The 25,667-nt window shown below is 34.9% G+C and overlaps 1 protein-coding gene across 1 annotated transcript in view; it reads right to left on the reverse strand.

The window, feature by feature from the left end:
• Positions 1-25,667, reverse strand: part of LOC123562371 ((E3-independent) E2 ubiquitin-conjugating enzyme UBE2O-like) — a 70,006-nt gene that overhangs the window by 10,933 nt on the left and 33,406 nt on the right. The window contains exons 4-16 of the mRNA XM_053537215.1: positions 25,011-25,071; positions 14,880-15,035; positions 14,427-14,542; positions 12,700-13,285; positions 12,127-12,229; positions 10,028-10,136; positions 7,112-7,217; positions 6,731-6,859; positions 5,095-5,240; positions 3,347-4,767; positions 1,221-1,321; positions 654-716; positions 109-312 (exon numbers count right to left, since the gene is read on the reverse strand). Coding sequence (XP_053393190.1) covers positions 109-312; positions 654-716; positions 1,221-1,321; positions 3,347-4,767; positions 5,095-5,240; positions 6,731-6,859; positions 7,112-7,217; positions 10,028-10,136; positions 12,127-12,229; positions 12,700-13,285; positions 14,427-14,542; positions 14,880-15,035; positions 25,011-25,071 — 3,301 coding nt within the window. The remainder of the gene's footprint in view (positions 1-108; positions 313-653; positions 717-1,220; positions 1,322-3,346; positions 4,768-5,094; positions 5,241-6,730; positions 6,860-7,111; positions 7,218-10,027; positions 10,137-12,126; positions 12,230-12,699; positions 13,286-14,426; positions 14,543-14,879; positions 15,036-25,010; positions 25,072-25,667) is intronic.

Below are 25,667 nucleotides of genomic sequence, written 5' to 3' on the forward strand. Positions count from 1 at the left end.
TCAAACATTTTATAATTTTTATCAAATTGAACTATGGAACAACAGCATTCTGAGACTTATCTCCAAACTCAATTTTATAATGTAAGGGCCAGATAAATAAAAACAAACCTTTCCTGTCCAAGTACCGAGCAGGCTGACACAAACTTTACCATCCTCGTACAGGTTTGGGTTGAGACGTTCATTACAATAGGAATGATAGTGGAACACAGGTGGTGAATTAGGGAAGTTGGCTGGTAGCTGGACATCAAAGAAAAACAGACCATCCTCGTATGGAGTATTTACTGGTCCCTTTATCATCACTGACAGCAAGTCCTACATGAAATCAAATATATGAGGTCAGTTTTCCAATATTTGCTTAATGTTTCAAATACATGGTATTTTTTTCTCTCCAAGTTTTTGTTGGTTTCTGACACCAAGTTCTAATGTCATGCAGCAAATTTGGAGCTTAAATGGATGCATTATGCATTCAAACAATCCTCACCCTGCAAAATGAAACTTTTCCTTTTTTCTCCCCTCCCCCACACCTCAATTTATTCTGGTCTAACTTCAAAAACACCATTATGTTCCAACTTATGATACCGACTTAAGAAATAAAGGACCAATTACAGCCACAAGTCAAGACACGTAACCTTAGCCTTGTAGGTTAAACTTACCATCCTGTCTTCAAACACTTTAACAAATATTCCATCTGGAAGGCTTGTACGTAGCAACATCCACTGAAATTCATAAATATCTTATACTGTTATACATATTTTTTAAATATAAAAAATTATGATTATGGTACACTTCTTCAACTACTCCTAACAAATGACTGTAGTTACTTCCCTGACCATCTCTAATGATTCTGTTCTAAATACTAGTTTAAATTTAATGAAGTTATGTTTGTGTAACAAATTGTATCTGATGTTCACCTGTGTATATCATATTGTGTAATGACATGAGCATCACTGTACCTAATTCAATCCAATATCACCAGGACAACAACAATATGCAATACATACACATAAGGTACAAACAAAGTTAAGGATAACAGAAATATAATTCACATGTATTCTGAAGATGTACCCAAAAAGATCAACCATTTGACTTTAAAATTCATCTGCCTGTAGTGTACTGACTGTATCAGACATATAGCTTAAGCTTCCACACATCATAAAAATTATATAATATAATAAAAATTATCATTTAACTGTTAAGAAAACATATTCGCACATACATACCTCTTTCCTGACAGCAGTAGTGAAAGACTTCTGGTTGGAAGGCTTCTGTTCTTGATATTTGAAGCGGTGACTAAACGGTGTTTCACTACAAACCTCAAATCCTGAAATCACAAAAATTCATCTGTTCAAACTTCAGGAGAGAAAGATTTTTTAAGACTCTATATAAAACAAACTTCTAGTATCAGATTAAAAATAATCTACTTGTTCATAGTGAGAGTGAAAATTTGGTATATTTTTATTTTATACAAAATTCATACAAGATGTTAAAGGGAAGGAATACCTAAAAAATTAACCTGATTTTATTTAAAAGCTATCTATCTTCCAACCATCCATTAAAATGTACAGCATTTTGAAATTCAAGAAAATGGCTAACCACGGAGCCAGCCATTTTAGTGTGTTCATAATGTCATAATTATTCATCTTTCAAATACCTTTAAAACATATTAGTGTCTACAGCTTCTTATTTTATGTTGCAATCTCTTCCTTTCTAGTTGGAACAAAGTAGAAAAAATTATTTTACAGACATAAATTTAGATCAAATATCTAAAAATAAATCAAATCTGCCATTTTGTTTTATGTTGCCATGGAAACAGAACATATGCCATTTTGATTTATAAACTATTGAAATGTTCAGAACACTTATTTCTTAGCCAATCTTCAAAATTCTTTCACTGCCTTAATGACCTTTCAGATATAATTAACAATGAAACTATGTTGGCTTTCCCTTTAAATTGAGAAATAACAAAACTGAAAACTGCAGTGATCTAGCCAGAAAATTTGGAAGGCATGTTGAAAGAAAAATTCTGAGACACTACCAAGAGGGGTGTGGGTGTAAGTTCCCATACTGTTGGAGGGGGTTTGGGAGACCACATGCAGTTGTTTTGTTTTAAGGATGCATTTGGTGCATGCATTCTGAAGCATTTTAAAATGCATACTGGAGTAAAATAATATGCAAACATCTTAAAAAGCTTTGATAAAATGTTTTAAATATTCTACATGCATGTGACATAGAGTTGTATTTCAAATGAGATGATTTTATAAATCAAAGTTAAGAAGGAAATCAATGAAACAATTAAGCCTATTAAAAGCTTTCAAGTCTTGTTATATTCACCAGTTCTAAGGGTGAAGAAGTGTGCATGTGCATATTCATTCTCCAAACATCTTTCAAAGAAAAAAAAAAAAGAAAAAAAAAAAAAGCTTCTGTTGCAAGATTAGACACATAGTTAATACATTTTGTGCTTTTATTTAAACACAAAAATACATTTCCATACGTAAATCACATCATTCTGTCACTGACTGAGATTATCTTCAAATTTTTCGTTGGAATTTGATAAAATCAATCTACTATTTATAAAAATTTTCAAATGATGTGATTTTTGTATTTAAACCTGGCATTGTCATTTTTGATTCAGTCTGTAAAATACATGAATTTCTTTTCTTCCATAGGCCAAAAAGTTGAAACTCATCTTCAAATACCTCACATGATCTTTTTTTTTTAATCCTCATGTACATAATTACTTCAGTCAGTATTTCACTGAGTGTAAAGGTGGAGCTAAATAATCCAACCAATAAAATAAGTCACGCTTACTGCATCAAAGCCAGTTATTGGTTTACTGCTTAACTGACATTGTGTTAGTATCAAAGATTGAGTGTCATGTGGCAGTGTTCTGATATACTATCGGGCTAACTGGCGTGTTTATTAGCTTCCTTTTATGACAAGTCACTTTGGCAATTAAAGTACGTTAGGAATAGTAAGAGACGTTGAATATGCAACCCAAAGGCTGAAGAAATGTCAAATACCACATGCGATGATAACCTGACAGGAACCCTGAACTTGTAACAGGAAAAAACCCATGTAGATGTCATTATTTCAAATACCTGTCAGAGGCCTTACTCCTGGAGAATCACTGTTTTGGTACCTTATAGGCATACTTTGAAGAAAAGTTATTTGTTATGAAGTTTATCCATAAAGCAACTCAATATATATATTTTTTTAAACGTTTGAGAGAATTTCCTATTACCCCCGGTAACAGAAAAGGAGTTGCTCTAATCATTGCAGATCCAAATGTTTTTCCTCTCATACCCAACTTGAAACTATTGATCATTGTTAGAAATAAGAAATTTACCCTTCTTCTCCTTGACTCCATTTGTGTCCTCTATGACCCCATTTGTAAGATTTTCATCTGATTCTTTTGTTTCTACATTGCTATCAGAAATATCATTTTCTGCATCTCCTTCTTTTTTTTCTACATGACTATCAGAAATATCATTTTCTAGTGTTGGTCTCCTTTCCTCGAGACTCTCAAGTTCTTGTATACATTCAGTTCTTGTAGTAGCAGACTGTTGGGAATCACTGCTTGCCACATTGTCTAACTGTAATGGTCCTCTGCCGCTCTCTACTGATTCTATTACTTTAGACTCCATTTTCTCAAAAAGTTCAAGGTCACTGACATCTTCATAAATTCCAAACTTATATGCCAACCATTTTTTGTTCACTTCTTGTTTTACATGAAGTAGTCGAACATTGAGTGCTTTACACACTCGTATACACAAAGTTCTATGACTAGGAGGTAAGACTGTGTCCTCTGACTTGTCACCTGCATCTTGAGACCCGGTCTTATCTGTAGACTGGGCTTCAGTCTGAGAACCAGTCATAACTAGAGACTGGGCACCTTCCTCGTCACCAGTCTGCTCTTTTACTTGAGATGATTCCTCCACCTTGCCCTTCCCATCACAAGCAAGCTGCACTTTCTGTTTCACAGCCTGGAATGCAGCATGCAGCTCCTGATCACTGTTATCACAGACAGAGTCAATCACAGTTTGTATAATATCACTTGCAGATAAATTATTTACAAGAGCTTCAACATTTTCATTAGCACTATCTCCTTTTGCACCAACTTCACAACTGGAATCTGAAGATTTTTCCTTCGTTTGTTCTGTAGCAGCACTTTTCAAGTTTTTCTGAGCACTTTCTGTAATAGTAGCATGTAATGAGGTATCGAAAATAATCTGCATAATTGGATCGTCAATATTTGAGCCATACTCAATAAGAACCTTCTTTAACCTCTGACAAGTGTCACTTTCTTCATTAGAATCAGCTTTCCCACCTACTGCTCCATTTTCTTGACTAGATTCTTCCTCTTTTTTACCAAGCTCTTTAACACCTTCAGGTTCATTTTCCGTTCTTTCTGACTCCATTCCTGGTTGGTTCTCATTTTCCACTGTTGTATTTCTATATTTATACACCTGAGCAATATGTCTAGCAAGCTTTGCAGTTTTTTCTTTTCTTAACTCATATTTTATATCCGAAATTAAGTCTGCAATTTCATCATCATCCAGGAATGAAGACTTCAAGATCTTCTCCACCTCTTTACAACGTTTGAATATGGCAAGAATGTCATGGAAGACTTGGCGCGAGTTTTTGAAGAACGGTCCAGCAACATTGATGAATATATTGAGCAGACCAGATACTGCTGCTTGGGCTCTGTCAAGGAGAGCATCTAGCTCTTTCTTTTTGCTATCACTCACTGTCCACAACTGCTTGGACCTACAATTATTAATGACAATATAAAAGACAGCAAGAAAGAACCTTTTCATAACTGAACAAACAAATCATACAGTACCCACAATTCCTTCTTTCAATGGAATCTGATCTACTTTTCTCTTTATTTCTGTTACTTGTGTAAGGTCTGTATAATAACACTGAGGAAGAAAGCTTTTTATTGAATGTATTTCAGATAAATACAGCAGTCATCTAGGCAGTTACCAAGCTTTCTTCCAATCCAAACATAATTTATTAGTTACTGAAAACTCCCACACATGGATCTGAGAGAAAGGACAGAAATATCTTATTATATATAATCTCATGGCTTACTTGTTTTTCTTTGCATCAGTATCTGTATCAGTTGCTGTGTCTTCATTCTCTGTTTCCCAGCTTACATCACTTCCTTCCTCTTCCTCTTCTTCTTCCTCTTCACCTTCATCAGTCCATTCAGACTCACTGCCAGACTCGCTCTGAAACTGCACAAGACACAAATAAGTAAAGTTTAAATATGGCAGGTGCTTTCAAAATTTGGTTGTGTTAATGCAAAACTTTGCCACTGAAAAGAATTGTCTAAGGTCCATTACTAAACCTAAGAGGATTTATGGTCAATAAAAGCTGATCATGTTGCATGACCTTAATTTCTAGCATGTAAGAGGTAATAATTTGCCTGAAACTTGTCCCTAAGTAAATATACCAAACTTAAATTCAAATTGTTTTTAAAAAACATTTATGCAGACTCATTTACAATGATCTTCAGATATCAGTCTTTCAACTCTAATTTTCAAATAGTAATGCTTACCATAAAATTTTCAAATCTTCTTTTCACCCTCAATTCTACTAACTCCTAAAATTGGAATACTGTGAAATCATTATTATTCGTGGGGGATTAATTTTCGTGGATTTTGTGGTTCAGATCAACCACGAAATTAAGTCCCAACAAACAAATTGTGCCCACGATAATGCAACAATGCGCAATGTTGCCAAAAAAGACACCATAGCCGCCGGTCTAATCAGTAGTTGCGTGCATGTGGCAGTACTGACCTGCAGCTGTCGTGTAGTTTATCTAGGCTCCATCAACGATATGGACGATATGAACAAATGGACTTTTATTCAGACATTTACCCGTGGTTTGTTTACATACTCATTAACGTAAAATTAGATACTAAAAATAGAAGTTTGAGGTAGCGTCATGTGCCAACCGCACTATTCTGTTGCTGTTATTTGATTTTTTTTGGGCCCGTCCTGCAATGTTTTACTCTAGCCTTTATTTTTACTTACACGTGGTAAACTACTATTACTTTGGGATAATTAAATATTATAAATTAATTGCTAGATTTGCGTCCGATGCATTATTACCCAATTCAAACACGTTTCTCAGCAGGAAATAACACATGCATAAGTTCAACAGCTTGTAATTTTAACTAGATGACAACGTGCATTCATTTTGAAAGAAAAAACAACATTCGGATGAAAGTCTAGTTATGACACTTTTTAATTGGCGCCGACTTTTCTTTTTGAATATTTCACAGTTTCATTAAGTTTTGCAAATTAGGGGTCGTGTAATTATAGATAACGTGATCGTTAATTGGCACATGATCACTCTCTAATCTACCGCAGCGTAGACTGCAAATTCGGTAACCATGGTAGCGCTGTTTGACACATGTAGGTTTCATATGTAAGAACAAAATGACATACTAGATCTATTCCTGTGGAATTATGAATTTATTTTTTCTTCTAAAAAATTGAAAATCCACGAATTTACGTCCCCACGAAACAGCCGTTTTGGCCAAAACCACAAAATTTCGTGCTGACAAAATTAAATGATTTCACAGTACTCTACTTTTCAGTAGCAATGAGCTAGATCTAGCTAGAATTAAAGTTCAGGAAAGATGTCAACTGCAGACTTAAACTGAAAGACAAACTATGAGATATTGGATAAATGTGGCAATAAATGAATCATACATACCTCCTCACCAATAATATATAAGTCTTGAGGATAGCACTTTGTTATGACCCTATTCGGCCACCATACTTGTATAGTTCCTTCAGGATCTATTCTATATATCTGACCTACAGCTTCATAATCTGTATCTCCCTGAAAACATGAGAACAATGTTAAATACACATGCCAGATTCTATCTGCACAAGTGAAAATTAGAACAAAAAGTAAGTTATTAAAAGGACGAAAAAACTTTTGACTTCTCCAATTATCTTCTAAAATTTTAAGGAATGCCGACAGATAAACAGACAAATGGGCATGTACAATAGCTCTACCTATTATCCAAAAAGTCAAGCTAAAATCAGTTTTCCTCATCCTCCTAAGGCTATTATAAACAAAGTTTTCTACCTCATATCCTCCGACCCTGATGACAGTATGGCCACATCGAAACTTGTAATCTGGATGATCTTTAATATCAAATACACTCAACTCTACTGGTTCTTTTTCTTCAGGTCTGAAATTTAAATACTTTTTGGTTATTCATAATATTTAACATTATTCTGCAAAATATAATAGGGTTATTATAACAGTAGCTCAATCTGGGATGCTGTATTCGGCTCGAGTGGATTTCAGCCAGACTGGATCTCACGAGGCGCTTGACGCCGAGTGTGATCTGACCTTGTAAAATCCATGAGAGCCAAATACAAAATCCCAGATCTAGCTACTATTATAATGGCCCTTTTATTATATACCTCTACCTTTTTATTAATTGTTTTGTTAATGAACGTAATCTTCAATGCTTATCGATATTAAAATGGAACTAAGTGAAGTTTTTATGTGCGCTATTTATAGAACCGTGTCAGGTTATGCATATTAATGAAAGTAGTCCGGCAGCATACAATACGAAGGTACGATACGGAATTCAAAATGTACAATACGGAATTTTTTTCTACCTATTCATATTTAATTGTGAACTAGAGATGCTTTTGAGAAAAGCGCATGTCTCCCACAACTGCCCAAACAAAAATGACTAGTTTCTCTGGATGGTCTAGACGAATGGATCCAATCAGTAATTCAAGGGCCATAATTCAAAAGTGCCTAAGCGGATTTGGTTAGTTATCGAACTTGGCCGAGATCTTATGGTCAAACACATTTTGTTAAAGTTTGGTGAAGATCCGATGAGAAATGTTCGACTTAGAGTGCGGACAAGCTTTGCGACAGTGCTGCCCAATGAAAAATGACTTGTTTCTCTGGATGGTCTAGACGAATGGATCCAATCAGTAATTCAAGGGCCATAATTTAAAAGTGCCTAAGCGGATTTGGCTAGTTATCGAACTTGGCCGAGGTTTTATGGTCAAACACATTTTGTTCAAGTTCGGTGAAGATCCGATGAGAAATGTTCGACTTAGAGTGCAGACAAGCTTTGTGACAGACAGACACACACACACACAGACAGACAGACAGACTGGAGTAAATCAATATGTCTCCCACACCACTGTGTGGTGGGAGACATAAATACACGCCGGTTTTTTAACAGAATTTATATAGGTATATGATAAAGTAATATATTGCAAACAACGAATGTGTTTGTCATGTAAAGTGTGCTATATAAAATTAGTACAGTAATAATATTTGGACAAGTACCTATTTGAAAAACGTGATTTCCAGAAGGGTATGTCAATAATTTTCATTCTTGGAGAGATCAACAATGATTACTGACTTAAACAAGAGGGCCATGAAGGCCTTGTATCGCTCACCTGACCTATTGACCTAAAGATCATCAAGATTAACATTCTGACCAAGTTTCATTAAGATATGGTCATAAATGTGGTCTCTAAAATGTTAACTAGCCTTTCCTTTGATTTTACCCAGTGACCTAGTTTTTGACCCACATAAACCAGATTCGAACCTGACCTAAAGATCATCAAGATTAACATTCTAAGTTTCATGAAGATACAGTCATAAATGTGGCATCTAGAGCCTGACCCAGATTTAAACTTGACCTGTAGATCATCAAGATCAACATTCTGACCAAGTTTCATTAAGATACGGTCATAAATATGGCCTCTACAGTGTTAACTAGCTTTTCCTTTGATTTGACCTGGTGACCTAGTTTTTGATCCTACATGAGACACATTCAAACTGGACCTTGAAACCATCAAGATCAACATTCTGACCAAGATTCATGAAGATATAGTCTTAAATGTGGCCTCTACAGTGTTAACAAGCTTTTCCTTTGATCTGACCTGGTGACCTAGTATTTGAACCCAGATGACCCAATATCGATCTCGTCAAAGACTTTATTGAGGGTAACATTCTGACCAATTTTCATTAAGATTGGGCCAAAGTTGTGACCTCTTGAGTGTTAACAAGCTTTTCCTTTGATTTGACCTGGTGACCTAGTTTTTGACCCCAGATGACCCAATATCGAACTCGTCCAAAATTGTATTGAGGGTAACATTCTGACCAAGTTTCATTAAGATTGGGCCAAAATTGTGACCTCTAGAGTGTTAACAAGCTTTTCCTTTGATTTGACCTGGTGACCTAGTTTTTGATTCTAGATGACCCAATATTGAACTCATCCAAAATTTTATTGAGGGTAACATTCTGACCAAGTTTCATTAAGATTGGGCCAAAATTGTGACCTCTTGAGTGCTAACAGTCAAATTGTTGACGACGGACACAGGGCGATCACAAAAGCTCACCTTTGAGCACTTTGTGCTCAGGTGAGCTAAAAAGAACCTATCATTGTTACATTTACATGAAACAGACTACAAATCTTCTAAAGAGATGAGTTCACTATTTACATTTCAAGAGACAAACCTTCTGACATACTTCATTTAAGAAATAATGTATAGGAAAACAGTGTTTTAACGTTATTAATACACAAAAAGAGGTTATTCCTACATTCAGAAATTTCACGAGGGCATGGCCCGAGTGAATTATTCTGGAAAGGTTTAACCGATTTTGAGTGTATTAATTTAAGTAAAACACGACATTGACGTCATCGCACCTTATTGTGACATCATTTTAGCGTAAGCGATTTTTAACAAAAACAAGCATATTAGAATTAAGTGTGTGTGTGTTCAGGTTGTCTTTTTCAACTATTTTTCAGTCACATAAATGACGGTGTCTACTTGTAGCAGTGAGTGCAATGCCAAATATTATAGTGATGCCACACTGACATATCGTGCTGTAGAAACCCCGATATGATACCCAATCCAGTCACACTACTGACACTGGGCTTACAGGTACTCAAATTATCCTTTTAATGTTGAGTGCCAAGAGAGGAAATACTTAATCAGAGCTTATATGATCACTTACTTGTTTCCATTAGATTTTCCAGAGATATACGGTTTCACCCATTTTACCATAACAGTTCGCTCCTTGTGATCACTGCTTACAACCACACCATAATCTGTACTTGCATTACCTGTAACCATATACTTTGGAGAGATGTTCATACATCACGGTAATTGATAACATATAAAACTCATAGCCCAACACAGTAAATAGACCGGTTTTTAATGTATGCTTGTCACACAGAGCAGACTGTCAAATTTAAAGATTATCTCTGATACAAAAACTGATACAGGATAGTCCTGAAAAAGATTTCTCTTAATTCTGTGACATCTTTATCTGTGTTAGAGTTACATATATTCTTAACATTTGTGGATAAGTATAAACAATATCATTGATACATGACCTTTATTGCATTTTTTTTTATTAACTATCCAGAATTTTGACAGCTGAAATGGCTTCAAGTTCTGTCAGAGTAGAAAACATACAAAAATTGTTTGTTTAAAGTAAAACTAGATGTGTGTCCATAGGACACTGGTGCCCCCACTTCCTGTTACGGTACAAGGTTTCATGACAAAGTGAAATATTTTTTAAGACAAAGTTTCCAGCACTTTATGTGTATATTTCACTAAGTCAAGGACCATAACTCTGATCTGGCAAAGTGAATGAAATCCCAAACAGAACACTAGGTGCACAACCTCACATGCTACATAATATTTTCCTAATGTTTTATGACTCTAGGTCAAATCATTTTTGAGATATATGATGGGGCAACAACTTTTATGCCCTTAATGCATATTTCTGACTAAGTCAGGGGCCATGATTCTGGACTTGCAGAGTGAAATCCAAAACAAAACTCAGTTACACAAAGTCACTTGCTGAATCATATTCCTACATGGTTTCATGACTAGGTGAATTATTTTTAAGATAATTTTATATGCAACACAAACTTTCAAACACTTTATTTGCATTTTTCATTAAGTCAAGGACCATTACTCTGATCTGGCTGAGCGGATTCACAAAAAGAAAACCAGGTGCACAACTTCATATGCTATATAACAATCATCTAATGTTTTAATACTCTAGGTAAAATCATTTTTGAGACACATGGGACACCAACTTTTATGCCCTTCATGCATAAATTAACTAATTGAAAGGCCATTACTCTGGTTTTGCAGAGTAAAATCCAAAACAAAATTCAGATGCACAAATTCACACACTAAATAATATTCTTACATGGTTTCATGACTCTAGATCAAATAAAGTTTAAGACGTATGCAACACAAACTTTTAAGCACTATATGTGTATTTTTACAATGGCCATAACTCTGGTCCAGCTGAGTAAAACCCCAAACAGAATACCAGGTGCATAACTTCACATGCTATACATAAATCCTCTAATATTTTATGTCTATCAGTCAGATGCTTTTTGAGATATATTATGAAACATACTTGTATGCCTTTTATGCATATTTTTGATGGTGCACAACTTCACATGCAGTGACAATTCTGTGAGGTTTAATGACTCTGGGTCAAATATGTTTTGACATATCCCCGACACAAATTCAGATGAACAAACATACAGACAAGGGCAAATCTAAGTGCCTTCATCCAGATATTTTTTTCAGAAAACCTACTTTCTATTTTCAATAATAGCAGTCTTCTGATAATGTTTGATAAAATATTGTTTGTTGTTTGTTTTGGGTTTAACGCGTTTACATATTCATCAGTAACGCGGGCAGTTAACCTAACCAGTTTCGGATCTGTACCTACAAACTGTTCTCCCATAACTGCACTTCCCAGATTAAGTGGAGACTAATGTCAGACCAATGTTATCAAAAGTCACGGAAATACGCCGCCGGATCAACCGACCCAATCGTACCACCTCTTCCTATGAGCTAAGCGGCGGAAATTTTTTGTTTAACCCATCAAATATATGCAGATGAGCAGAATTTGTTGGATTAGATGATAACCTTCAATTTGTCAGTGGTCTGGTGAATCTCCAGCTTTCTGGATTCACTGATCCACATAAAAATGTATCGTCCTGGTCAATGGACCACAATTAGTGTCGACCCTGTCCACATTTCGTCTACTATTTAATACTAATAACTGTAATTTCCTACCTTTACTATCCAAAATGAAATCACCAGGAAAAAACTCCAATTCATCCAAGTGGTGTATGGGAAATAATTCAGGGGATGGTACATTTTCTTCCACAGTGCCATCCTATATGTATAAAGTGTTTTAAAAAGAACCATATAGACTTTAACAAAAATCCATTTCATATCATATTTTAATCCCTATAATTGCTGGTAAATTCCAAAATACTGTAAATCATTTATATTTGTCAGAGACTAAATTTTGTTGATTTTGTGGCTGCACCAATAAACGAAATTTAATCCCAATATGCAATTAAAATTCCCATACATCTAATCTTCAAAATTTGGAATCCATGAATTCTTATCCACATGGAATAGTGGTTTTGACAAAAACATCTACATTTCATGTCTCTAAAATGAACTCATTTCACAGTATACAGTTTGCTACATGAATCTGTATTATTTTCTCTTTTTTTTTTTTTAAAGACAGAAGTTCTTAATGTGTCAGTTATCAAGCATAAAACTCATGAAATAATTCTATCACAATTATAAAAGAACAAATAAACAAAACAAAATTCAATGTGAAACATAACACACCTGCCACATGACATTACATGCAGAGAAGGTATACCAGATCTCAATCGGAACCCTATCTCCAGGTTTCACCTCTCGTTCAATACGATGAACTTTCTTCTTTGCTTTTTTGCCTCTAACTTTCTTAAAACCATGCCCTAAGAGACCTGCTCTCCTACGGTTTTTTCTTTTGGGAGCCGGACTCTCTGGACCCGATTTTACAGAGTCTGATTCTGAACCAGAATCACTTCCATTGTCCTCCAAATCTTCAAAATCGTCATCTAGTGGTTCTTTCTCTTCTATTTCAGTTATATTTTTAGTTTCATCTTTATTTGTGTCACAATTTTCTTTGTTAGCACTTTCTTTTTTCTTATCATTCAGTTCTCTGTGCCCACACTTTTTATCCGAACCTCGTCGTTTCACATGTATCCCATCAGCACTTGTTCCAATTACCAGAACATTTTCATTTGCTTTCAGCTGTATTATATCAGGGGTAACATGTTTTCTTGGAGATATTTTATGCAGCAATGTGTCTGTGTCTTTGACAGTGTAATAACCTTTATCACCAATTTGCATGTGGCAGTATTCGAAACAATCTAATCTTCGAAGCCTGTAAAAGGTAGTAAATGTTTATCAAAGTAGTCCAATGCTCTAATTTTCTTGAAATAATAACCAAGCAAAAGTTGATTTACAAAAACAAGATAAACTAGAGATGCTTTTGAGAAAAGCGCATGTCTCCCACAACTGCCCCTATGTAAAATGTCTAGTTTCTTTAGATGGTTTAGACGAGTGGATCCAATTATATGGTCTGGATGAGTGGATCCAATCAGTAATTCAAGGGCCATAAATCAAAAGTGCTTGGGTGGATTTGGCTAGTTATCAAACTTGGCTAAGGTCTTATGGGTGAACACATTTTGTTCAAGTTTGGTGAAAATTGGATGAGAAATGTTCGACTTAAGAGTGCGGACAAGCTTTGTGACAGACACACACACACACACAGACTGGAGTAAATCAATATGCCTCCCACACCACTGTGTGGTGGGAGACATAATAATATAACTGTCAATTATGAAATATCAGTATCTCAAGCAAGAATAATTATTCTTGTTTTTGTTGGGAATAATACTGCAAAAACAAAATCATATACAGGTCATATAGTGACTTTTGATGGTGAAGGAAGACCCCATGTTTCTCTTAGTGCACTAATTTAGGCACAGGCAGGCACCGGAATAGAACCACCAACCTTCAATCAGCCAACTGGATGGCTTCCTCATCTGAAAGAATTGTACACCGCAAGGGGAGGTTCTGAACCCACAATGATGAGGGGCAAATTATTCCATGTAAACAAACTTAAGCATTTAGGCCACTGAGGTCCCTAAAGTATGAATAGACACATGTTTATTTTGATACTGCCTTCAAGTTGATTTATTGTCGTCAGTTACTTAGTTTCAAAGATCAGCGAGTTCTTGATGTGCATATGATACAGAAGATCCTCAAATTCTAGTCTAGAAGATTCCCTGGCTCTTCAAAGTGCAAGTCTTATGCCTCGATACAATGGACATTGTATCATACATAAAAGAATACAACTAAAAATTCTGATTGAGTAAAGAATCAAATTCACAATCCATTTCCATATAAATCCAGTGTCTTACAACTGGACAACTGAATCCACTTAGACTTCTTGTAAATGTATCTGTGAACCATTCACTGGCTATTCATTAAATTAAGCCTTAGAAAAAGTATGACCATACCTTTTAAGATCTTCACCTTCTATCACATTAGGTGGACTCTTTAGTTTGTCAGTCCCTGCTCCAGTACGTGTAAACCCCTTACATACCCAGTTTACTTCAACACTTTGAGTCTTCACCTGAAACACAAAGGAATCCACAAGTCAAGAATAGGACAACAACTTGAACAAATGAAGCATTTTTGAGACCTAAAAACCACTGAGATAGAAGTGATCAAATGTTCCCAAAGAAAAGCTGCACAAAACTATTTCATCTAAACAGGTACAACTGGTGTGAAATTGCATGTACACCTGTATGACAAGGAGTGTGTGTGCATGTTAAATTGTACAATCCTTTTGGTTTAGTTCTACCTATTTGGTGTCTACACCCAAAATAACATATGAACACAAGAGCAGTAATTTACTAGTAGAGATATTTTGCCTAGAAAACATCCAGAAATATTCCTGGACTAATTACCTCTTCCACAACAACGGTTGCAGTAAAGAGTGACTTCACTTTACATTTAGGACCTCTGACATTTGATGTGTGTATCCAGGTGGCATCCTCATAGTCCTCATGCATACCTGACAGTTCCTGCCCCGGGTAGAAATTCCTCATTACAAACTCAGAATGCTGAAATCACAAATGCACTCAAGATGAATCAATATGCCAAAATACAAAATGTGACTGGTATGTGTGTAAAATACTGTGAAATCATTTAATTTCGTGGGCATGAAATTTCGTGGTTTTAGTCAAAAAGGCAATTTCGTGGGGATATGAATTTGTGGAATTCAACTTTTGAACATAAAATGAATGGGAATTTTACTTGTTTGTTGGAATTAAATTTCGTGGATTGACTCAACCACGAAAACCAAGAGTAATGATTTCACAGTGGATATTGCAACTATATAACTTGCGTAAAAACTTTCATTCAGATATTTCCATACAATAAGCAAAACTGATATATTTTATCAGTGTATTGTATAAACAAGAGGGTCATGGTGATCCTTAATCACTCAGTTGAGTTCAAAGCTGGACTGAACAATTTTGATATAGGGTCAAACAAGAAACATTTCTGTGAAATTATTAAAAGATGGGGCCAGTGATTTCTGAGAAGATTTTCAGAAATTTCCATAGCCATTTAGAGAAAACTAGTCCAGACAGCCCCTGGCAGTCTTATTTTAGACAAATCATAACAGCCTGAGAGAATCTGGAAGAGGGTCACCCAAATATGTTGCTGTAAAATTATTGTAAAGTCAGACAAGCAGTTTCAGACATGAAGATTTTCAAAGTTTTCTTACAACCATATAGCAAAAACCAGCTCCTGGGAAAATTCAGGAAGTCCAGTGACATATTTTTTAACCTAAATTATCCAGTTTCAAAGTGGACTAGATTTTCTAGAGATAAACATTCTAACAAAATGTCATGAAGCTGAAGCAGAAAATGTGGCCTCTAGAGGGTTAACAAAGTCTTTCTATGACTTGACCAAGCGACCTAGCTTTTGACCCCAGTTAACCCAGTTTTGAACCTGACCTAGATTTGATATAGATATCTAGAATTAAAAAACAAGAGGGCCATGAAGGCCCTGTATCGCTCATCTGACCTACTGACCTAAAGATCATCAAGATTAACATTCTGACTAAGTTTCATTAAGATATGGTCATAAATGTGGCCTCTGAAGTGTTAACTAGCTTTTCCTTTGATTTGACCCGGTGACCTAGTTTTTGACCCACATAACCCAGATTCGAACTTGACCTAAAGATCATCAAGATTAACATTCTGACTAAGCTTCATGAAGATACAGTCATAAATGTGGCCTCTAGAGTGTTAACAAGCTTTTTCTTTGATTTGACCTAGTGACCTAGTTTTTTAATCCACTTGACCTAGATTTGAACATGAACTATAGATCATCAAGATTAACATTCTGACTTAGTTTCATTAAGATAAGGTCATACATGTGGCCTCTACAGTGTTAACTAGCTTTTCCTTTGATTTGACCTGGTGACCTAGTTTTTGACCCTACATGACCCACATTTAAACTGGACCTTGAGATCATCAAGATTAACATTCTGACCAGGTTTCATGAAGATACAGTCATAAATGTGGCCTCTACAGTGTAAACAAGCTTTTCCTTTGATTTGACCTGGTGACCTAGTTTTTGACCCCAGATGACCCAATATCAAATTCATCCAAGATTTTATTGAGGTAACATTCTGACCAAGTTTCATTAAAATTGGGCCAAAATTGTGACCTCTAGAGTGTTAACAAGCTTTTCCTTTGATTTGACCTGGTGACCTAGTTTTTGACCTCAGATGACCCAATATCGAACTCGTCCAAGATTTTATTAAGGGTAACATTCTGACCAAGTTTCATTAAGATTGGGCCAAACTTGTGACCTCTAGTGTTAACAAGAGCTGTCCGTAAGACAGCCAAGCTCGACTATTCAAAATATTGTCACAGAAGCAGGAAATTATTACCCAAAATGTTAAATATCGAAAGAGTTTTAAGTTCGAAACGGGACATAATTTGATCAAAATGCATATCAGAGTTATGGGACCTGATGCTATCAACTAGTTTAATAACCCCGAAGAAACATGTTAAGTTTCAATTCCATATCTGCATTAGTTTTGGAGATAGTAACTTGCATGTAAAACTTTAACCAGAATTTTCTAAGTCCAAAAGGGGGCATAATTTGCTCAAAATACATGTTAAGAGTCATGGAACTTGACCCAGTGAGGTTGGTAACTGACCTAGAAAAAGAATAAATAAGTTTCAAAGCTATATGCCTTTTGGTAATAGCTGTATGTACTTGCATGCAAAACTTTAACCAGGATTTTTTTAAGTCCAAAGGGGGCATAATTTGCCCAAAATACATGTCAGAGTTATGGACTTGATTCTATCAACTAGTTTTTTTAACCCCGAAGACACATGTGAAGTTCAATTTAATATCTGCATTAGTTTTGGAGATAGTAACTTGCATGTAAAACTTTAACCAGGATTTTCTAAGTCCAAAAGGGGGCATAATTTGCTCAAAATACATGTCAGAGTTATGGGACTTGACCCAATGAGGTAGGTAATTGATCTAGAAAAAGAAAAAATAAGTTTCAAATCAATATGCCTTTTAGTAATAGCTGTATGTACTTGCACGCAAAACTTTAACCAGAATTTTCTAAGTCCAAAAGGGGGCATAATTTGGCCAAAATACATGTCAGAGTTATGGGACTTGACCCAGTGAGGTAGGTAATTGATTTAGAAAAAGAAAAAATAAGTTTCAAATCTAAATGTCTTTTAGTAATACGAGGGCTCGGCGCAAGACTATTCTAACTTGATATTTTACAGAAAATGGTTATTTCACATTTTCTCTTGTAAAATCTGGAATTACATAATTCTGTAAATTATTGCAGTTATATTCCAAGATTTTTTCATTTTTTTTCAAATTTCAAAAATATATTCCATCTCCAGTTATAAATTACTTTGTGCAAAACTATTCTAACTCAAGTTAGATTAGTTTTGCAATACAGTTTTATATTATTACTGACTACACATTAATGCAAAACTATTCTAACTGGAGTTAGAATAGTTTTGCAAACAAAGATAATGTAACTTAACTGTGATATGTTTCATGTAAGACTATTCTAACTAAACTTGATGATGTCATTACATGAGTTTATGATGTCATAGCTCTTTTGGCACTTGTGATTCCATTGTATTGTCTGAAAATGTCTGCCAGGTTATGAATTTTTTGGGTTACCAATCTTTTATAAAAAGCAGAATGGAAGACTATTTTCTAAGACTTTAAGTTTTGTAAGTATCACAGTTTTCTTTTTAAAAAGGTCCTAGTGTATTTATGAATCATGAAATTTTATATTATTCATTGGCACTTTATTAGAGGCGTAATTATTTTAGAAACAATGTCACTCCTAGAGCGACACTAGTGATGGACAGCTTTTTATAGCTTACTTTGTATTGTGTCGTCTAAACATTTTCGCACAGTTCTCGTAGGAACTGACCATAATTTGAATCTGAACTCACTCATCACATTCTTTTTTTTGTGACCTGTTTCAATGACAATTGTGTTTTATGCTTAGTTTGATGTTGTTTGATGAAATACCTTGACCATGTGACAAATTCATTATATCGTAAATGAAATCATGTGCAAACAAACCACAGGAGTCTGAAATTATATCAATAAGACCATAAAAGTCTACCTTTACAAAGAATACCCCCTATATATATAAAATAAACACCAGGAATGAAACGTCAAAAACCCAGGGTCCCCTGAAAATACGCACGGAACACAGGGTGATCGCAATTTAACGAGCGTAGTTAAGAAATAACACTAAAATACACCTACCACACCCGACAACATTCAAATCTGATACACTTTACAAGAGTAATCAGACATTTTCTGAGGTTTTCTGAGATTTTCAGCTGTCGCCGAAGCCATTCGCTGACGTCACAACAATAACAACAGTTACAGCGCCGGGATAAAATTAGAAAGTATCATTTCCCGTACTGTCTTACCTTCAAATTACATAACAGACATTTTCATATTGCTCTATTCATATAAAAAAGTCATTGTACACCAAGTATCAAATTTTACTACTGAAAGTTAGATATTCCGCTGCATCGTAAAATGGCTTATCCCAAGAGTAACCTCCCTTTACGGGTTTTCCCCCCCAAAAATTTTGTAAATTGCTTTTTTTTTGCAAAAGAATCTAGTGGAATTTTATAGACTATGTAAACATAAAAAAAACAATATTTTTACTCGATTAAAAATTTTTAAAGGGAAAAAAAAATAGTTATCTTTTACTCGGGCTGTTTTTTGTTTTGTTGGACGTCAGCGAATGGCTTCGGCGACAGTTAAAATCAAGAAAACCACTGAAAATGTCGATTCTTTTGAAAGTTATAATTTGAATTTTTGGGGTTTGGGGTAGGTGTATTTTAGTATTTTTCTTAACACGCCGTTAAATTGCGATCACCCGTGCCTTTGTTTTTCGGGGGCCCCTTTTTTTTGACTTTTTCATTCCTGGTGTTTATTTTAATAAAGGGGGGTATTCTTTGTAAACTAAAAGTGTTTTTTAGGGTCTTATGATAAAATTTTCAGAACCCTTAACAAACATTAGCAGTGGGACCAATCAAAAGTCGGAGGAGTACAATTGTTACAGGCCCATAGGATTTTGCTTTTGGTACAGATTTATAAAATTTCCAAGATAGCACATGTTTGATTTTGCACCCCCCTTGCATTTAAATTTGTGCAAAAATTTGAAACCCTGATGAGTGAAAATAATTTTGGACTTGACGACCTGATTGAGCTAAAAAATCTTTCATCAAGTCCACTGATCAGGTCTGTGGGTTCACAGGGGACATTTTAATAAAAACTAAATGGTTGAACAGAAAACCATATACAGCTTTGAAGTGATTTGATCGGGGTTTGGACTTAGACTTGATACTATATAATGGTTACCTTAATTTAAAATGGTCTGGAAACGTCCATATTTTTTTCGATAAACTGACCCCTCTTTTTTCAATCGGGTGCATAACATAATTTTAAGGGGTTTCAGCATTAATACTTTTTTTAATATCTTTTTTCATCTTACGGCACTGAACAAATTCTAATATTAACATTTTCCCCTTTATACGTTAATGTAATACAAGGGTATTATCTTTGCTTTGGGGAAAATATGCACTTGTTTTCAGCAGAGAAATACGCTTCATCGCGCGCAGTTTTTCCCATGCAGAACTTGGCAATGTCCAGATAAAAGCTAATACAAATATACAGGTATCAAACTATTAGCGGGTTGGACTACAACACCAGGGGCCCGGGTTCAAATTCCTTCAGGGCTGATACCCCAAATAGTGCAGGGCGGGGGTGTTTTACTTAAATTGGGTACTGTTTCCAGCAGTATCGCCAGACGAATGCTGGGGAGGTAAATTGCATTTGCCGTGGGCCGGCTTGAAACAAGGTGTTCCACCCTTTCCCGGGTGGGGATTTTCGTCGACACCCAGTTAAAAAAAAGAAACTTTACCTTTACTTTTATTCGTTTGTCATTTTAAAAAGGGGAAAAACAAAACGTGCACTATTTTTTTAAAACTAAAAAAGGGTAGGGGCAATGTTTCACTACTTTACTTCAAAAAGCTTAAATAAATAACAATTTCGGTTTTTTGGTCTGAACAAGGGTTCTTTTCACAAGGGATCAAGGTTTCCATGGGGGGGATCAAGGGCATAGCCAATATGTAAAGCTTTTTGCTTTGCAAATGCACAGCTCCTAGGGAAATAAAGGGACATAGACCACATCTTGAAGCGGGCGATAAACAGTAAAATGGGCCTAGCCCAAATATTACAAACATCACTCATCAAATGTTTTGATAAAAGTTGTATACTTATCAAAAGTTCAATACAAAAATTAAAAATCGAAATTTTATTTTTAAGGTTTCAACACAAATTTTTAAGCCCTTTTATTGGGAATTTTTTCCAAATGAAGGGCCAAAAACTCGGCCTGCCGAGAAAACCCCAAAAATAACACCTGATGAAAATTTTCAAAGGCAAAAAACCCCCCAAGTTTTTTTTTCCCTAGGTAAAGACATTTTGACAAAACTGAGAAAAAAATTTTTATTTTTTATTTGTAAAGGACCAAAACCCTTGGCCAAACAAAGCGGAAAAAAAACAAAAAAAAATTTAGTCACAAATTCCATACCAATGAAATTCCGAATGTTTTCAGAATCGGGAAATTTTTTAAGAAAAAAAAATTATGCAACACATTTTCACTTTATTTGTTACAAATCAGGCCATAAATCCAGTCTGGCTGATAAAACCCCAAACAAACCCCAGTGTTCAACCAATGATTTAAACAACCCCCAAAAAGTTTTATACCTTTATTCAAAACTTTTTGAGTTTTCAAGTGACACAAATTGTATCCCCATTATCATTTTTGACAATCAGGGCCAAACACTAGTCTGCTGACAAAAATCCAGAACAAAACCATGTGCATAACTTCACATGCCAAACAATATTTCCCTGATTTTTTCTGAACCCTAGTTTTACTTTTTTAGATATTGCAACCAATTTGCATGATAAGTTACTTTTTTACAAGTCAAGGCCTAACTTTACTGACGAGTGATGTCAAAACAAAACCCCAAAAGAGCAACTTTAATTTTTAAAAATACTGTTAATTTAAAATACGGGTCAGTACTTTTTGAGATCATGCAACTTGGGCCCTTTTTATGCCTATTTTAGCTAGAAGCAAGGGGGTAAATCTTTTCTTTTGGGGAGATCCAAATTAAAACCCCTGGTGCCTGCTTCCCTTCTGAATAAAAACTTGGGGTTTGATGATTTTGGTGAAAAACTTTTTTTAGATAATTTATAATTATAACATGGGATGGACAGATGGAGGGACAAGGGAACTCTTTAAGACAGAGCATTAAATGCTTTTATGGGTTTTCATGTTTTGATTTGGTGCAATTAGCACTGGGAGCTTGATTTCGTTTTTCGATAAAAGGAATTTACTTTTTTAAATGTTTTCATATTTAAAGGGGTTTTTTTTTGTTTGGGAATTATTAGACAAGATGAAAAAAAAATACCTTTTTTGCAAAAATTAACATATTAATTCACAAAAAAAGAGGTTGGGTTTACATGGAAAGAAAACAGAATCACTGATTTTTCAGTGAAATTTTTATTTACTTTACAAAGCAGGAAAACATAAAAAACAGATATAAGTAATATTTTTTTCCCCTTTTTTTTAATTGCATTCATGCGACTTCTGGAAAATTTTTCCCGGGGCCGACGGGCAGACCGGACAATTTTAACAGGGCTGTGGTTTCTCAATCCGGATTTGGGCTACGACTGGCATTTATCGACCCCGAGAATGCAAAATCCGGACAAAATATCAAAATGGAACACTTTCATATTATCCGGGGGGGACGGGAAAGAAACATAAATTAACGCCCCAAAAAAAGTGAAAAGGGAAAAAAATTTTGAAATAAAAGGGTTGACCAAATTTAGACTAAAAATGATCACACCTGGTTGAATAAATTTTAAAAAAGAAAAGAAAAATTCAGGTTCACTGACATTTTTCTTCGGGCCCGGGATATTTTTTTTTTTTGGGCCGGCAAAATTTTTTGGGGTTGCGGACCAAATCCGCCATTTTTTTAACTTCCTGAAGTCCCCGGGCTGGCGCTAAAAAAATTCCCCCATTTCCCTAAAACCACTCTCCCAATCCCAGCCGAGGGGGAAGTGACTTCTCCCCCAAAATCTTTGCCAGCTTAACCCTGCTAAAAACAAAAAAACAAGCTTCAGACAGGTTGAATGCAGATCAGCCAAATTTTCTTAGAGAAATTTTAAGACTCATTTTCCCTTTTCTGGAGCGGATTAATCAAAAATCCATCATTTGTTTTATCTCTTCTTCCGATGACAAAACGTTTAAAATGTTTTAGAAAGTGTTTTTGAAAAGATCTCTGCATTGAATGTTACTTTTCATGCACTTAACATTTTTGAGGGTCTTTTTCCCTAACACCTTAAAAGTTATTGTTCAGTTTTAAAATTTCATTTGAAAAGGGGCAAACAAATGTATGTGTATTAAAGGCACCCCGTTTTTTGTCTTAGATTTTTGTGAAACTCTTTATCAGCTTTATTTACCAATTTTTGAAAGAAATCAATGTAAGTCTAAATTAGCTTAAAAATTTAAAAAAAAAAACCCATTATTTATACAACTTTACTGTAAAGTTGGGGACTTCCAATTTATTGTACGGGGGATATATTTCAAGAATTTTATTTTAATGATTTCAGTTTTTTATGAAATCTTAACACTTAAGAATAACATTCTGTTGTATTTATTGCTAGAATGCTCTAAGAGAAAAAACTTGATTAGAAGTAAGAATTAAGCAGAATTTGCTACTAAAGTCATTTATTAATAAAGATTTTTTATTTTATTGAAAAATATTGGGGTAGGGGCTTCAGGTTCCATTTTTCCTATGGGACTACTCATATATACCATTTTTCTTCATACAACATGAGTCTGCATGACTCAAGATATATTGCAGAAGTATTCAAACTGGAGTTAGAATTATTCTGCACAAAAAAATAATTTGGATTCAACATCTTTTTTATGCAAAACTATTCCAACTTGAGATAGAATAGTCTTGCATAAAAAAATAGTTTTAAGTTGTGTGTGTTTCTGGTGCAAAACTATGCTAAGTTTAAAGATGTGTATAAAATCAAAATAAATGATTTTATTGAAAAACTGAAAGTGTTTAGTATCAGTGTAGCCTTTTAAGATGTTCTGATGATGAGAAACAATTTATAAGGCCATATCCAAAACTACAACGCAATTTTTTTCACTTCCTGACTAATTTCTGAAAATCAAGTTAGAATAGTCTTGCGCTGAGCCCTCGAATAGCTGTATGTACTTGCACGCAAAACTTTAACCAAAATTTTTTAAGTACAAAAGGGGGCATAATTTGGCCAAAATGAAGGTCAGAGTTATGGGACTGGGTGCTATCAACTAGTTTTATAACCCCGAAGACACATGTGAAGTTTCAATTCAATATCTGCATTAGTTTTGGAGATAGTAACTTGCATGTAAAACTTTAACCAGATTTTTCTAAGTCCAAAAGGGGGCATAATTTGCTCAAAATACATGTTAGAGTTATGGAACTTGACCCAGTGAGGTTGGTAATTGACCTAGAAATAGAATAAATAAGTTTCAAAGCTATATGCCTTTAAATGATAGCTGTATGTACTTGCATGCAAAAACTTAACCAAGGTGTGACGCCGACGCCAGGGTGAGTAGAATAGCTAGACTATTCTTCAAATAGTCGAGCTAACAAGCTTTTCCTTTGATTCGACCTGGTGACCTAGTTTTTGACCCCAGATGACCCAATATCGAACTCATCCAAGATTTAATTGAGAGTAACATTCTGACCAAGTTTCATTAAGATTGGGCCAAAATTGTGACCTCTAGAGTGTTAACAGTCAAATTGTTGATGACGACAGATGGACGAACGACTGACGACAGACGGACGATGATGGACATAGGGCAATCACACAAGGTCACCTTTGAGCACTTTGTGCTCAGGTGAGCTAAAAACAAAATCATTCTGACAAAGATTTATGGTGATCAAGTATAAAACATAGCCTATAGAACGTTAACAAGGTTTTTCAATAACTTTACCTAGAGACCTAGTTTAAAACCTCAAGTCAACCTAGTTTTGAACCTGAAGAAGAATTAATAGAGACAAACATTCTGACAAAGTTTTATGAAGACCATGTGAAAAATAGTGCCTCTACAGTGTTAACAAAATTTTCTATGGTCTGACCTAGTGAATACAGGTAACCCAATTTTGATCTAAATTTCATGAGACATACATTCTGACAGAGTTTTATAAACACAAGGTAGAAAATGTGGCCTAAACAGGTTTTTTTATGATTTGACCTATTCAAAAACCTTTGAAAATGACCTAGACTTCATAGAGATAAGCACTCTAGTAAAGATTTATGAAGATTTTAAAGTGGCCTCTACTGACTACACATGAAGGACTTGCAAAAAGCCCCTAAAATTTATGTTCACTACAGAAATGAGACTGGTGGGTAAACTTTTGATCAAAACTTACATGGGACCTTTTGTCTTGCACATCTTCCAGGTTTAGCACTCCTGCATTGCTCAGCTTGCATCTGTAAGAACAGGTATAGTGTCAGGAGCAGAAGTTACTCTACCAAGTTGTATTGCAAGAATTTTCTTTATGAAAGGGACACAACTCCCAACTAGTCAAATACAATGTATTTAAAAACTTAGAAAAAGTTTTAGTTAATTTCTTGTACTTAAAAAGAAACAAAATGAAATGATTTAACAAGTTCTTGGTAGTTTTTATAACAAGTAAAATACCACTTGCTCAAAATCTCATGGGGATAAACAAAATGTTCACTTTATCCTGGGGCTTAAAGAGATCCCAATATTTTGGTTGTAAGTAAAACAGCGGATCATATAATTGCTTGAATGAGTCGATGGTTTTTTAGTAAATGTGCTGTGTTATGAAAACCATTATGTAGTCTGTACAATATGTAAAAAAGCTCTGTAAAGCATTAATTATACTACAGGAAGCTCTTTAAAGCATTAATTTAAATAATGCTACAGGAAGCTCTCTAAAGCATTATTTATACAACAGAAAGCTGTCTTTAGTATTAATTATGCAACAGAGAACTCTCTAAAACATTAACTATGCGATAGAAATGAAAACCGGAAGGAATTTAGCTGAGATTTATACCAAACT

This window comes from Mercenaria mercenaria, chromosome 2 (assembly GCF_021730395.1).
Source record: "Mercenaria mercenaria strain notata chromosome 2, MADL_Memer_1, whole genome shotgun sequence".
Taxonomy (NCBI): Eukaryota; Metazoa; Mollusca; class Bivalvia; order Venerida; family Veneridae; genus Mercenaria; species Mercenaria mercenaria.